Genomic DNA, 12,870 nt, shown 5'->3' on the forward strand with positions numbered 1-12,870 from the left:
AATTCAGGCAGGCTACGAAAGTAGCCCGGAAGACGTTTCGTCCGGCAGTAGATACATGTAGTTCTCGTTCGGTTTCGTCGAATCTTGGCGCGATTCGGGCTCGAAAAATCGGCGAACCGTTCGAAAAAGAGCGTACGATGACGCGGGTGCACGATGCACCGGTGCACGATGCGTCCTCGAGATAGGCGAGGCACATGGCGCGGTGTCCCGGTGCATGCGTGTACGTCGCTGTGTTTTCCAAATGTCGACATCAATCAGAAAGTAACGAACAGTCACCAGACTCTGTCCTCCTCCCCTTGCCTCTCCTCTATCGACCCCTCTCCCAGCTTCTTTCTCTGTCCCGGAATTCCCAGCCGCGTTCTGCGAGGCGAACAAGACGACCTTAGGCACCATTCACAATCGAATCTTCTCTGTAATTTTCCTCAGGTCGATTAACACGTGGAACATTGAGAATTAATTCACAGAAGCTCTCACAAAATCGAAGAAATTTATTTAATAGAACAGAAATCGGAAGCTCGAACCCGAAAAAATAAAATCGTTTCAAAAATTCGCAATACGAAAAACATTTTCAAGGTGATTAGGTTAAAAAATCATTAACGTATCGACTGACACGCTGGTGATGTCTTATTCACACGATTCTTCGTTCTTCTTTAACACTTTAAGCATCGCACAAATTCTTACAAAATCTAATTAATGGAATTGAAACTAGGATGTTCAAGTTTTCAGTAGAAAATGTTCGTGAAAATACTAGTGATAGTTCTAGTGAAATTTAGTTTATTTAAATTCATTGCAATGTAATTGTGTCTCGAAAGCTAGTCGAAGATTAGTGTCGTCCATATGCTTGAAAGTATCACTCAGCAACCTTGAACTTTATACGTTTTCTCTCTTACGATTGTTGTCGGTCTTGCTTTGATGATTCACGCATACGTTTAAAAGCAAGATCGACAGATTCGATCGGCGGAATAATTAATGGAGATTGTGGGAACGTAGCAAGGGTCGCTGGAAGAACTCGGGAAATCTGGTTACCTGTCCACGGTTTATGTTTCTCGATGTGCGCGATCAGTTTAAGGACTGATTTTCGATCGATGGATCGCTAGGATTGCTCCTTGGAACGATTGGAGAGAAGCGTTAAGACTTAATAATATTCGATTTCTATGTATAATAAGTTGCACGTTTTAAGACGATTTTATGTGCGAGACTGATGGAAGTGGATCGAAAGAGATTACGGTTTGGTTGCCGGATTTTGTGCATCTACGGCTGGCAGTTAACACGCTTACCTAAATTTTCAGTGTAACGAAATGTTTAATGAGGTTTAATCAAGTTCTTAATTGACTCGCGACCGTGTATAACGAGTGGGGTTAATCACGTTGTTTTCTATTCGATTTCAGTCGGCGTACGTTCGTTCGTAAGACTTCCATTACCGCATATTAATACACGATCTGCTAATGATCTAATTTTGCTGTAACCTTGGTGTCTTGATACTACGAGCTCCGATGATGAATAAATTTTGCATTAGCGAAATCATGAAATCGTAATGTAACCGTGATCGACATTTTCCACGCGAAAGAAGCCGTTATATTAATACTCCGTGTAATTGATGTTTCTTAAGTTCATTGAATTTAGATTGAAACGAATAGGTTTGAATAATATAGCGCAGATCACGGTATAAATATTCATGGGACGACCGCACGCATCCTTTAATCCTGACAGGTTATTCGTTTCTAAAAAAAATTAATTGTTAATTGATGTAATGGATTACGGAATTTTTTAAAAACATATTTTCATTTGTATCAACTACGGGCCAGTCTGCCGTTAGCGCAAAAAGACGCGATTACCATAAATCCGCTGAATTTCAATTGCGCACAATATTCTATCCTGTTCGATCGTTCGACGACCATGTTCGACTCTTTGCATCTAGGAAAGTTTTCTCACATGACATATTTATTCGCGAAACAGCAAGTAACTCTATAAATATGAAATGATGTAATATTGGAAATGATTACGCTGTGTGACACTTATGATAGTTCTTTTAAGCTAGGAAACATTGGGAATTAAAACTTTATAACACTAATACTTAATTGTTATCGCGTATGCTCCTTCATACCATACCATACCATAAAACTTTTGTTCGAAACATTTTGTTATACAACAATTAATTTCTATTATAGAATAGCATAGAATAATAACGCAAATAAAAATTAAAGCAATATGAATACAATACGCGTAGCAAATAGAAACATCCTAACCTCTGTTAACATTATAAATTGATTTTTATATATATTAAAACTATTAATGAAGATGTCTGTCGTTGGTCCAGGTGTTCAGAATCCTATTCAAAGGATAAGTAGTTTACAAGAACAATGGAGGTGAAAAATTATTCACCTTGTATTAGCGTGAAAAATTCATTGTACGATATAGTTAAATGCATTGCTTGTATACGACTGACACTGTAGTGAACGCGTTAAAATGGAAGAGCAGAATCGGGTTTACCTGGGCTCCGAGAATTTTCGCCGTCGGCGTCGCGCCGATCCTCGATTTTCGTTGGTCGCCATCTTGGCCGCGCTGTCGACGGATATTTGCCGATCTCTACGTACACATTTCCGCGGTATGGGCGGAGGTATTGATCGAGAAAGGGAATCCGCGTCTTCCGCCCCCTTTCCCGGCTTTCTTCGGCCAGTGATTTATATCGGGGGCGTTTAAGCTTACTCGGCTTGCCTCGCCTTGACCTATCCGCTTGTAAACGAGCCGCGTTTCTCGGTCTCGAGGAGATGCCCTCCTCGAATCGATCGTTGATTCGCGCCGCGAATTTCCGAACCGGCGCGGCGCGGCGCGGCGCGGCGCAGCGGGGACGAATTCTTCGGGACCGTCGTCCGCTCTTTAATTGCGTTATGAATATTTCATCGTGGCCGTGCAGCTGCGCTTCGCGCAATTTATTCCGGTCGATTTGTCACGAGAAATTCTGCGTACGGGATTCCGGCAAATGTTTAACTAATTTTTCGGACGATTTTTCTTGCCACGGTCCCAGAACGATTCGGCCGGAATAATCTCCCCTCTCCCGGGCCGCGATCAGACCCGGCGAACGCCATCGCTCCGCCGGGATCCAAGTCTTCTTTAATGTCGCTCTCCGTATCCTTCGATCTCTCCCGTTTCAGATATTCTGCTCGATCGACCGGTGATATCTTCATAGATCCGCCGCGACGCGACGCGCTGAATTATTAGACGCGTCCTCGCGTTCTTCGACCCTTCTTGCCGGCGGAATTCGTTTCTTCCATGTTCTTCCAAGTTTTCTTTGCGAGAACTTGCTTCAGCGAATCGAACCGTAGCAATCCGCGATCGACCGCCTCCGGGGCCACACGTATCTTTTCAATTTCTCACCTTCTGACAGGTAAATGTAGTCGTTGGCAACCAAAATTTCTCGATTCAATCGTTTAACAGGAATTTAATGTTCCACAATTTAATTTAATCAGGTAGCTATTTTTCGATGTCTATAGTCGTCACGTAGAAGTGGTAATATTTCGTGTTATGAGAAGTATACTCGTTATTTGCTGCTTAAATTGCAAATTTATTGGTAGCTAAAATATATTCGCGACTATTGAGGTATTTTGAATATTCGTGGACCAAGACGGAGTAAAATGACAAATACAAAGTGTAAATAATTATTATGAAAATCTGTATACAATATCTAGGCCTGGGTTAGTTTGAATTTTAGTTTCTAATTTTTAACTGATTAATGTATAAAGAATGATAGAAGAATCCGAGAAAGTAACGCGAACGACGTCAAAAAGTCGGTTCTCCGACAATGATCGCTGATGTAATTTCGTGAATTCGTTCCGCGAATGTTATCGATAATGCATGGAGGATCTCCGTTCATTTGCAAACGGTACAGTCACACAGTCGATTTTTACGACGAAATCAGAAATGCCCGGAAACGCTTACGCGAGCACAGGCCACTTACGTACAGCGATTGAAATTGCAAGAGGCAGGGTGGAATGGAAGTCTGTCTCGAGCATTTTCGTTATGTCACCTCGGTTAACGGTTGTAATTAAGGATTCTCGATTTTCCCGAGCGCCGTGTTCCCGTTCATTTCGCGAAAGCCGCGCGCGTGTCGCCTCTCGATAACCACGAATTCGCGTGTTTTTTGTGTACCGCTGTCGCCTCTCTTTTTTGTTTCTCGTTCTCTTTTCGTCGTTCTTACGCGTCCCTGTGCCGCTCCCGATATCTTTTTTTCTCCCCGTTCATTCGCTGTTTCCATGACAAAATTACCGACTCTCCGGGGCTCGGCGGTCGAGCGACGTAATTAGCGGTAATAATCGGCGTGCTTTCGTTTCCGTGGTACACCATGACAAGGTACAAGATGCGACGAGTCAGGAAAATCATTGGCTTCCCCCCCGATCGATCCGCGTGCCGCCTCGATCCGTCGAGAGACTTCAACCTCGCCTGTCGATACGCCGTGGAATTTGTCCGTTCACATTCCGCGGCTACGTCGAAATTTGCATTTCCCCTGTGCATTAACTTCGCCGGCAAAGTTTAACTACGCTCTACCGTGCCGCTGTAATTAACCTCAATCATCCCGCGGGTTTCGTGCGATTTTTATTTCCTCGATCGATCACGATACTCCACTTACGGCCGCTAAATCACGATACGGTCCTTTCAGCGGCGACCTAAACAGTTCTCTTGTGCGTTTCTATGGGAAACTTTAATCACCGTGTCTGGTACGAATGGGGCGCCGATCCTCGTTCAGCGAAACTTGTAAAATATTTTAATGGCTCGACGAAGAAACAATTCTTCTGTTTTTTTCGAACGATAAAAGTGACGAGAGAAATTGGCGGATATAGTTGCCGAAGGCTTGAATTATTCCTTGGATCCAGAAAGTTGCATGTGTATCCTCATTGGAAAATATATTTATATATAACAGTAATAAGCTGCAGAATAATCGCAATAGACAATTCGTTCGTTTCATCAATCACGTTTAACTAAATATCTACCACGGTTAACTTCACATTTTTATCATTTACCAATTTATTTCCTCACGTTTATTCATTCATTCATGCATTCATTCATTCGCTTGTTTATCCCTTTATCTATTTATCTACATACTTCTACATATATTTCTATTTATCTACATAGAAACAAAAACCTAAGGATATATTCATAAGAACTTATTAAAAACAATTACAACAAGATAAGAAATATATTAAAAGAAACCATAGTAAAATTTTTCGATATTGATGACTATACAATTAATGTAGTTACACGAGCTAAACGCTTGTACAAACGTATAATGTTTCCCCGCGGCCATGCCGGCATTACGTGTTTATAACAAGTTTCTGCAAATTTTTCTTTCTCGTCGCGTTAACGTCGAGACATAGCAGCGCTACACAGTCGGCTCTATCAATTTCATTCGAATCGAAATTCATCTTCCGAGACAGAATCCGTGTCCGGCCACCGAGAAACATCTCCTCTCCATTAGCAAAACGAAAATTCGAAATTCCTCGATGTCTCCGACGGTTTTCGTTCATCGAATCCCCGCGGCGTAAACAATGCCCGCTTATTTTCACGCGAACCATTTCGTGTCGCTCGGAGCAAGGACAGTGGCATCTATTTTTACTACCTAAATAACCGCGGAATCGATGGCGGCTAGGATAAGCGTTGAGAAACCCGGGTGACACTCTACCAACCGAGTGCGAACCTCGGAACAAAGGTGTGCGCTGGCACGGCCTTTCGTATCGGACATTGTTCGTCCGGTGGGTGTCTTAATCGACGAGGGGACCTGCCGCGATTATCGCGCTCCTGGAGCCTATAGTTGCGCGCCGGTGGCCTCTTCGTTGGAACAATAATTCAAAGGTACACTTGCGCGATCGCCACCTGAGAAAAAAATATATATATTTTTTATATTATAAATCGCAAACCAGGCATGAGTAATGAGCGCAATTTGCCTTCGGGAACAACGCCACGGGAATCAGTGACGTCAAGTTTCGAGGCTGCATCTCGTTCTCTCTTTGCATCGAAGACGTGTACTTCTCGCTCTTCGAAAAAAAACGCACTCGTTTGTAGAATTATTCTAGGATTTCAGTCGTCGCGTTCGTGATTCAATCATTTTGCAATTGTTTCGATACTGGGTCAGCCGAAAAGACTTTTCACGTCTTGTAAGATTTAAAGAAAACTATCGATTATTAAATGAATTTTTCCCTGCAATCAGATCGGTCCAAGGCAAATCACATAAAACGACTTATTGACGATAAGACATTTATGTCACTTTGCTTAGACCGGTCAGTCGAGATTTTACCGTATTGTTCTATTGATTCGAAACATTTGTTTGCACTATATATCATATCATCGGTACACTGATAAGGAACGCGACGGGGCTTTGTGAACCGACCTAATACATGTGAATTTCGAGAGCGAAGTATTTTCTTCGAAGCGAGTCTATGACTTTGCAGGATCTTCCTTAGTTATCTTAGTTTACTCAAAGATACCACGGTCATAGTTGTCCAATCTTTCGACACAGGGGTGGCCCGAACACTTGCCACTGATCTGATGTCTCCTTTCGATGAACAGATTAAATCGAATCGAATTTATTTGTATACGGGAGAATACATAAATAGTATGCATAAATAATAATATAAATCGCGGATATGCGGGTTTATATACAAATAGCTAGCAAGTACATGGTAGAAATGAGTGAACTGCTAATAAAGCACAGGGTTTTCATAAAGACGCTATTACTTTATAAGTAATATTACTAATACAATCTTGACGATACGATGTCATTGCAGAATTAATATATCATTCTTCAGAACGGAGTAACTTTTCTAAAATTATACCAAACAACTTGAATTTAATTGAGATGTTAGGACCAGTTTACTAAATATCTGATATGCGACAAAAATTTTGTAAAAATTGTAACAAAATCAAACGTCAAAACCACAAAACAATTATGTTTTTAAACTGATCTGTTTGTCGAAAGAAGACACCAGTTCACCACTGTGTTTGTGAGTCTGTTGGGCGGCCAGGTATGGCGTCAGGTACCTCGTCTCGAAGAGCAGATAGTTGTCGGTGAAACGATGATGTTGTACGATGATGGATCGCTGATTTTGACTGATTTTCGTTGTTTTTGATTGCAGTACGACGATGGCGGGCTGCACGGGGGTTACCTCGAGGGAGGAGGTGGCGGCGGCGGTGCAGGGCTGTACGATCCGCACGGGAGCGCCCGAGGGGTGCCGGGCCTCCATCACAGTCCACACCTGGGGGGTATGGGACCAGCAGCACACCCGCAGTACCCACCACCCCCGCCGCAGCCACCCCAACACGTTCTCGCGGCCGCGGCGGCGGCTGCTGCGTCCGCGGTGCCGGACGTGCACAAGCGTGACAAGGACGCGATCTACGGGTAAGTTCACTTACGCACGTTCACTCTAGAATAATAACTAAACGCGGAAAATCTTGCTCAAGTAAATTAATTCTTTGACGCTGGTTATTTCAACGGAACGCGCCTGTGTTTATGCAAAGGAACTGAGGTTATTATAACAACGCGTTTTATTTTCTCTACAATAATGCAACTTTCGAAAATACTGAAATATTATTTTCTCTAAATTTTGTACTAATATATATTTAAAAAAAGAATGAAATAAAATATACATAAATAAGTATAACAAAAAGAAATCTATAGACAAATACAAATATTTTAATATCTCAACATTTCACCAAATATACATAAAGAACATGGAAATGTTAAAGTATTACAGTAGAATGATCTCCAAATCACGTGCTTTATTTTTAAATGTGTTAAACAAGAACAGCGCCATGTGTATCGGTAAATTAGATTTCCAACTATAACAAATCCGGAGATCTAGAAAGCTTTCGTCAAATCATATTTTATTCTCCGCCGAAAGTAGGCGAATTTGATTCCTACCGCGATAGTCTATCTTTCCTAGAATCATTGTAGTTGCTGGTCAGCGTTATGAACATCTTTCTCCTAGTGTGTTTTCCTAATTGATCTATGAATTTCGACTTTCAAAATATTCCACCGCGACTTTTCGTCCTCAGAGTGATACTGAGAAACGTTGCACGCGTTTCTCGGTATAATAACACGAGATCCAGACCTTCGCGTAATGAACGTATACAAGGCAGCAATTTTGCAACGCGCACATGTACGAATAAAAAAGTCAGCATTGCTAATACACTTTCCAAGACAAGAAACGATGAGAAGCATTAACGGCTGAAGATATCTGATAGTCCGCGCCACATTCCCGACCGTGCAACTGCATTTTATTAGCATATTAGGTGTTTATTCAGCTCCGTTAGTGCAGGCAAACAAAGGGAGGCAACGCCGGAGTAATCAGCGGAGGAATCGGAATCCGAATCAGAAAATAAAAATAACGCCATAAAAAGGCGGCGGTTCGGAGCGCGCGCGCGCGCGCAAAGAACCCGGACCGCGCGCCGCGATCGCAGCCATCCCCATCGCAATAAAAGTCGGTCTCTAAATTCAGAACAAGATAAAAAGCGTTATCACGGCGGAGGCAGGGACGCGGATCAATTACACACCGAACAATCCTTCAATGTTGCTGTTAATACGGCTGTTTCTCTATCTTGTCGTTAATCTGGCCGTAACTCCGGGTCGCGGAATGCGGCGCAACAATGGGGGTTTGATAAATCCTAATGGCCGCGTGATTTACATGAAAATTCATGACGCGTTGCGAGCGTTATTTCTTTATCCGGATTGGCCGCGCTTCGGAGCGAAGCGCCGAGGTGTGTACGGCCGTAGCCGGCGCGGCCGTTCCCGCGTTGATATTCGGCTCGAGACACTTTTTTTCTCGGCCAAGTTTCCCGTCGCCGAGGGAAACTTCTCGGTAGGCGGATCGAATAAATTTCGTGGCAGGCGCGCGCAAACGGTGTGATTCATGATTGGCCGCGCCGAATTCGGATGATTTAGCACCCGCGAACCGTTCATTTCTCACCGTCGGCCGACGCGGACCGTTTCCTTTTCACTTGGACAAGACCGCGCGGGCACACAGCTTTCGATCTTTCGCCGTGCGACGACCAGTTTTCTTTCGCGTCACGAAGCCGCTTTTTACCGCGCGTCCAGCGGAATAACATTATCGCGAGGTTAACGTGGTCGATAATCGACACGTTTTCCACCGACCACGGTTTTGCATTCCACATGAATAATCGCGAGTGCGGTTTACGACGCGAAATTCGCTTTTAGAGACGCGCACCGAGCCGCTTCTTTTTCTACTCCTCCAAGACCTTCTTCTATGGTTGCCCACCGATATGTAATATTTATTTATTTAATCAACGAAACGTTAATTTATACATTTATATTATATATAAATAGTATAGTTGAACAAATATGGATGAGTTAAAATAATTGAGCGCATCTCCTATCGAGTTAAATAAAAAATGGAGAAAATAATAAGGGTTGATACAATATGAGACCGTGGAAGTAAAGTGTCAATTAAAGTAAATCATCCAGTGTGCAGCGTAACATGGAATATCTTGTTTCCAGCAATCGGTTATGCGTGGCATTGTCGATACTCGAGTAACAATGTATTCGCCAGGTTAGAGATGTAAATTAATTGTAATGTATGTTCAGCCGTATGCATGTTTCCGACACTAGGAAAGACGGTATCGGCTCTTTAATCGAAAACAATAACTTCAGCTGCGTCCACTTTTGTCTCCCATAATTCTTTTTCCTTGTGCCTTTGTACCGATTATCGTGACACTAAAAAAAGACCGCAATTCAAAATTTATCCAGCGGGTGTTAGTACGGTCGTGTTTACGAGTTCTTTTGCATAGGTCGTGAAGTAACGTCCATAAAAAAGTTCCGCTGCCGTTTACTATTTTGTGTCGTAAGGACAAGGAAAAAAGTATTACCAATCGCATTGAACTTATGCAATATAGGGTGGTGGAACCGGTTGCTGCGGGATGTGACCAATTAACTTTACATTTATCAAATTGAACTTTTCTTTCGAACTTTTACTGAGGATTGCACAAAATTAAAGGATGACCGATTTTCTCATATTTTGACAATTAGGCGTCCCACAAAAAAATGGCTATCCTAATTGAAAAATCAAAATGGTAACGTGGTCGAATCGTCAATTTTATGGATTACCATTTTCTTTCTTTGGATTGCCTAGCACGCGTTCGATTATCGAGTCTATTTTTATCTCGAAAACGCCAAATCTCGGTGCACTGGACGCCCAGATAAGGTCACCGGAGCGTTCTCCAATTGTTCGGAGCATCGCGTTGGGTTTCAAGTTCGAGTTTATCGGTAATCCGGACGTCGTATACGATACATCGCGGTGGATCTGCAAGGTAAGAAAAGATCAGCGTCGCGGAGACGGTCTCGGACATGGTCGGGCCCGGTGTGCCTTGTGGCACGCTTCGTCCGAGCCGGGGCAGAAACTCGTCAATTGGCCGTTTTACGAAGCGGCTTCGGCCGTGTTCCGTGTGATTTATAACCGCGAGATGGCCCGATTTCTGGTGCACACATCCTAGAACGGGAGCCTCATTATTTCGCGCACCCTGTAATTTGTCCACTCGTCGTGTGCCCCGGCCGAACCCCGAGCGGATTCCAGCACTTTCTCGGAACGGTCCCTGGAGCAAGAGAGGAGAGGAGAGCCGGAGGAGAGGGCCGTTCCGAGGCGGCGTTTAGCTCCGTGCCCGTTCATTTCGTTCGCAGTTGATAAACTCGTGTTTACAGACCGATCGTGTACGCTCGCTACCCCGGGCCCGGCCCGGCCCGGCCCGGCCCGATTGAGTCGTCCAGGTGAAATCGAGACCCGTCGTCGTTTTCCTCGCGAGTAGTCCCCCGCCGTCGAACTGGGTCCCTCGGCTCGCAGAGACCCCGCGTTGATTTATCCGGCTAGTCCCGGACGATTGATGGCCCCAGCCCGCGAATGGTAATGCGCCTTATTTTATCGCTTTCCAGTTGGAAAATCGCTGGAATATTCTGTCCCGGTGACGGCGAGACGCGGCCGCGGCGCGGCCTGTCGTGTCTCTCGATGATTCCCTTCGAGCTAGAAGCGACCGTGTAATTGTGACACGGAATGAGTTGTACTACGCTCGGCTTTTTCTACTGCATAATTATTCCAGTTTCTTTTCCATCCTGCTTTTTTGCGATCCCGCTCGTCCGATAAATTGAACAACACTTTTATGGGACTTTTTTTTTTCTACACGGATTCGTCCGTCGCGTCTGGGAAATCGTGATTTTTCCCGGCGGAAGACGGACAGTTGTGCCGGTTCACTGACGGAGTGGGCGGCTCGATACCGTGAATTATCTATACTATTGTTTTTATCTACCGATTTGCCACTTCTCCGTGTGTTTTAACTCTTTGCTGTAATTTGACGATTATGACTCGCGACGAAGATTTCCAGCAATAATCTGCGAGGCGTAAATGTTATTCCATTCATATAAATGTCGTGATATAATAAATGCAAATTATCTTCTTTTTCTATAAAATGATTACAATTAAATACAATAAATCGATCGAAAATATACTACTTCATAAAGTTTCAAACGTAATTCCATTTATTAGCTTTTACTTATTTGGAATTGATCTTACACGTTTAAAGTTTCCTTTCTTGAATGATCAGAAATATTACATAGGTTAATTTAATTAAAGCGGGCACCAGATAAACATATCAATGTATTTGTTTAACCGGTCGAGGAATATTCAAATACGTATTTAGAATATGTATTCTGTTCCTTCGAATGCAGATTTTATCGATGTAACAGTAGATCGAATACAGAGCAGTAAAAACATCTATAATCCTTGGCAATACCGTCGCTTTACCTGAACTTACGAGAATGATTAAGAAGCGAGAGCGTCTCCGCGCTACACCTGTATCTTCCGATTAACGTAGACAGTTTTTCTGTTGCATAAAAATCCGCAAGTCTGTTCATTACCATTTTCGTATCTCCTCCACTGCTCCGCGATATCCGTGGCCGCGCACACTGCCCGCGCGAAGCGCTATCCAACACGCGCGGCTGGACTCACACATGAAATAGAACCGTCTATTTATTTATCCTGTTCGAGCGAGCAACGATAAAGTGGCCGACGGTGAGTGCTTTCGCGAAAGAAATCCTAGGTGCACGGGGTTAACAAAATCCATTAAAAGCGCGCGTTATCGTCGAAAAATCAATTCCACTCTGCGAACGTGGCGGCAGAGCGAGAAAGGGAGGACGGGGGGGAAAGATTGCTCGCAGCGATTCTTGCCGATTCCGCGACCGCACGGAAGGGTTTTACGTAAGCCGAGCGAAGCGGAGACGTAACAGGCAGGCGAATCTGCCAATCACGGGGACCTCGGTTCCTTATGCAAGGAGTATGATTGGCCGAGTCACTTATGGATTAGACGTCTTACGCAAAGCGCTCCGTGCCCGGACGGGGCGCTGAGCAAAGCGTTGCGAAGCGTTGCGAAGCGGTGCGGAGCGTTGCGGAGCTGCGTGGTGCGTCGCGGAGCTGCGCGCGGATCGTCGCGGAGCGGATTCGCGCGTGTTCCGAAGAAACCGAAAGGTGCGCGCGAACGCGGCGGATATTCGATTCGAGCGCACGCACACACGCGGCGCGGCGCGGCGTTGCTGCGCGTTTAATATTCTATTTTTCTGATCGACGATAATTAGTGCATTAGCGTGACGTTTCAGCAGACGAGCGAGTAATGAATATTAATGCACTGTTTAATGGAACCGATTGGTCGAGCGCCGGTTCGATTACATCACGCCGCGCCGTGCTCGCAGAGTCGGACAGCCGGCCGGGAAAACAGGATCTCGGACACGCGTTTTATTTGGCGGCCAACCGACACGCTCGCGTTTTCCCTTCGCGGGTAATTGAGACGGCTCGAGAAAGCCATGGAATTTCTGATTCTTTTTTTTTT

The 12,870-nt window shown here is 44.3% G+C and overlaps 1 protein-coding gene across 7 annotated transcripts in view; it reads left to right on the forward strand.

Annotated features, from left to right (window-relative positions):
• Positions 1–12,870, forward strand: part of Hth (Meis homeobox homothorax) — a 570,441-nt gene that overhangs the window by 8,067 nt on the left and 549,504 nt on the right. For all 7 annotated transcript variants that reach the window (XM_078179825.1, XM_078179826.1, XM_078179828.1 and 4 more), the window contains exon 2: positions 7,125–7,387. In XM_078179825.1, the coding sequence (XP_078035951.1) occupies positions 7,125–7,387 (263 nt within the window). The remainder of the gene's footprint in view (positions 1–7,124; positions 7,388–12,870) is intronic.

The sequence above is a fragment of the Augochlora pura genome, chromosome 4 (assembly GCF_028453695.1).
Source record: "Augochlora pura isolate Apur16 chromosome 4, APUR_v2.2.1, whole genome shotgun sequence".
Taxonomy (NCBI): domain Eukaryota; kingdom Metazoa; phylum Arthropoda; class Insecta; order Hymenoptera; family Halictidae; genus Augochlora; species Augochlora pura.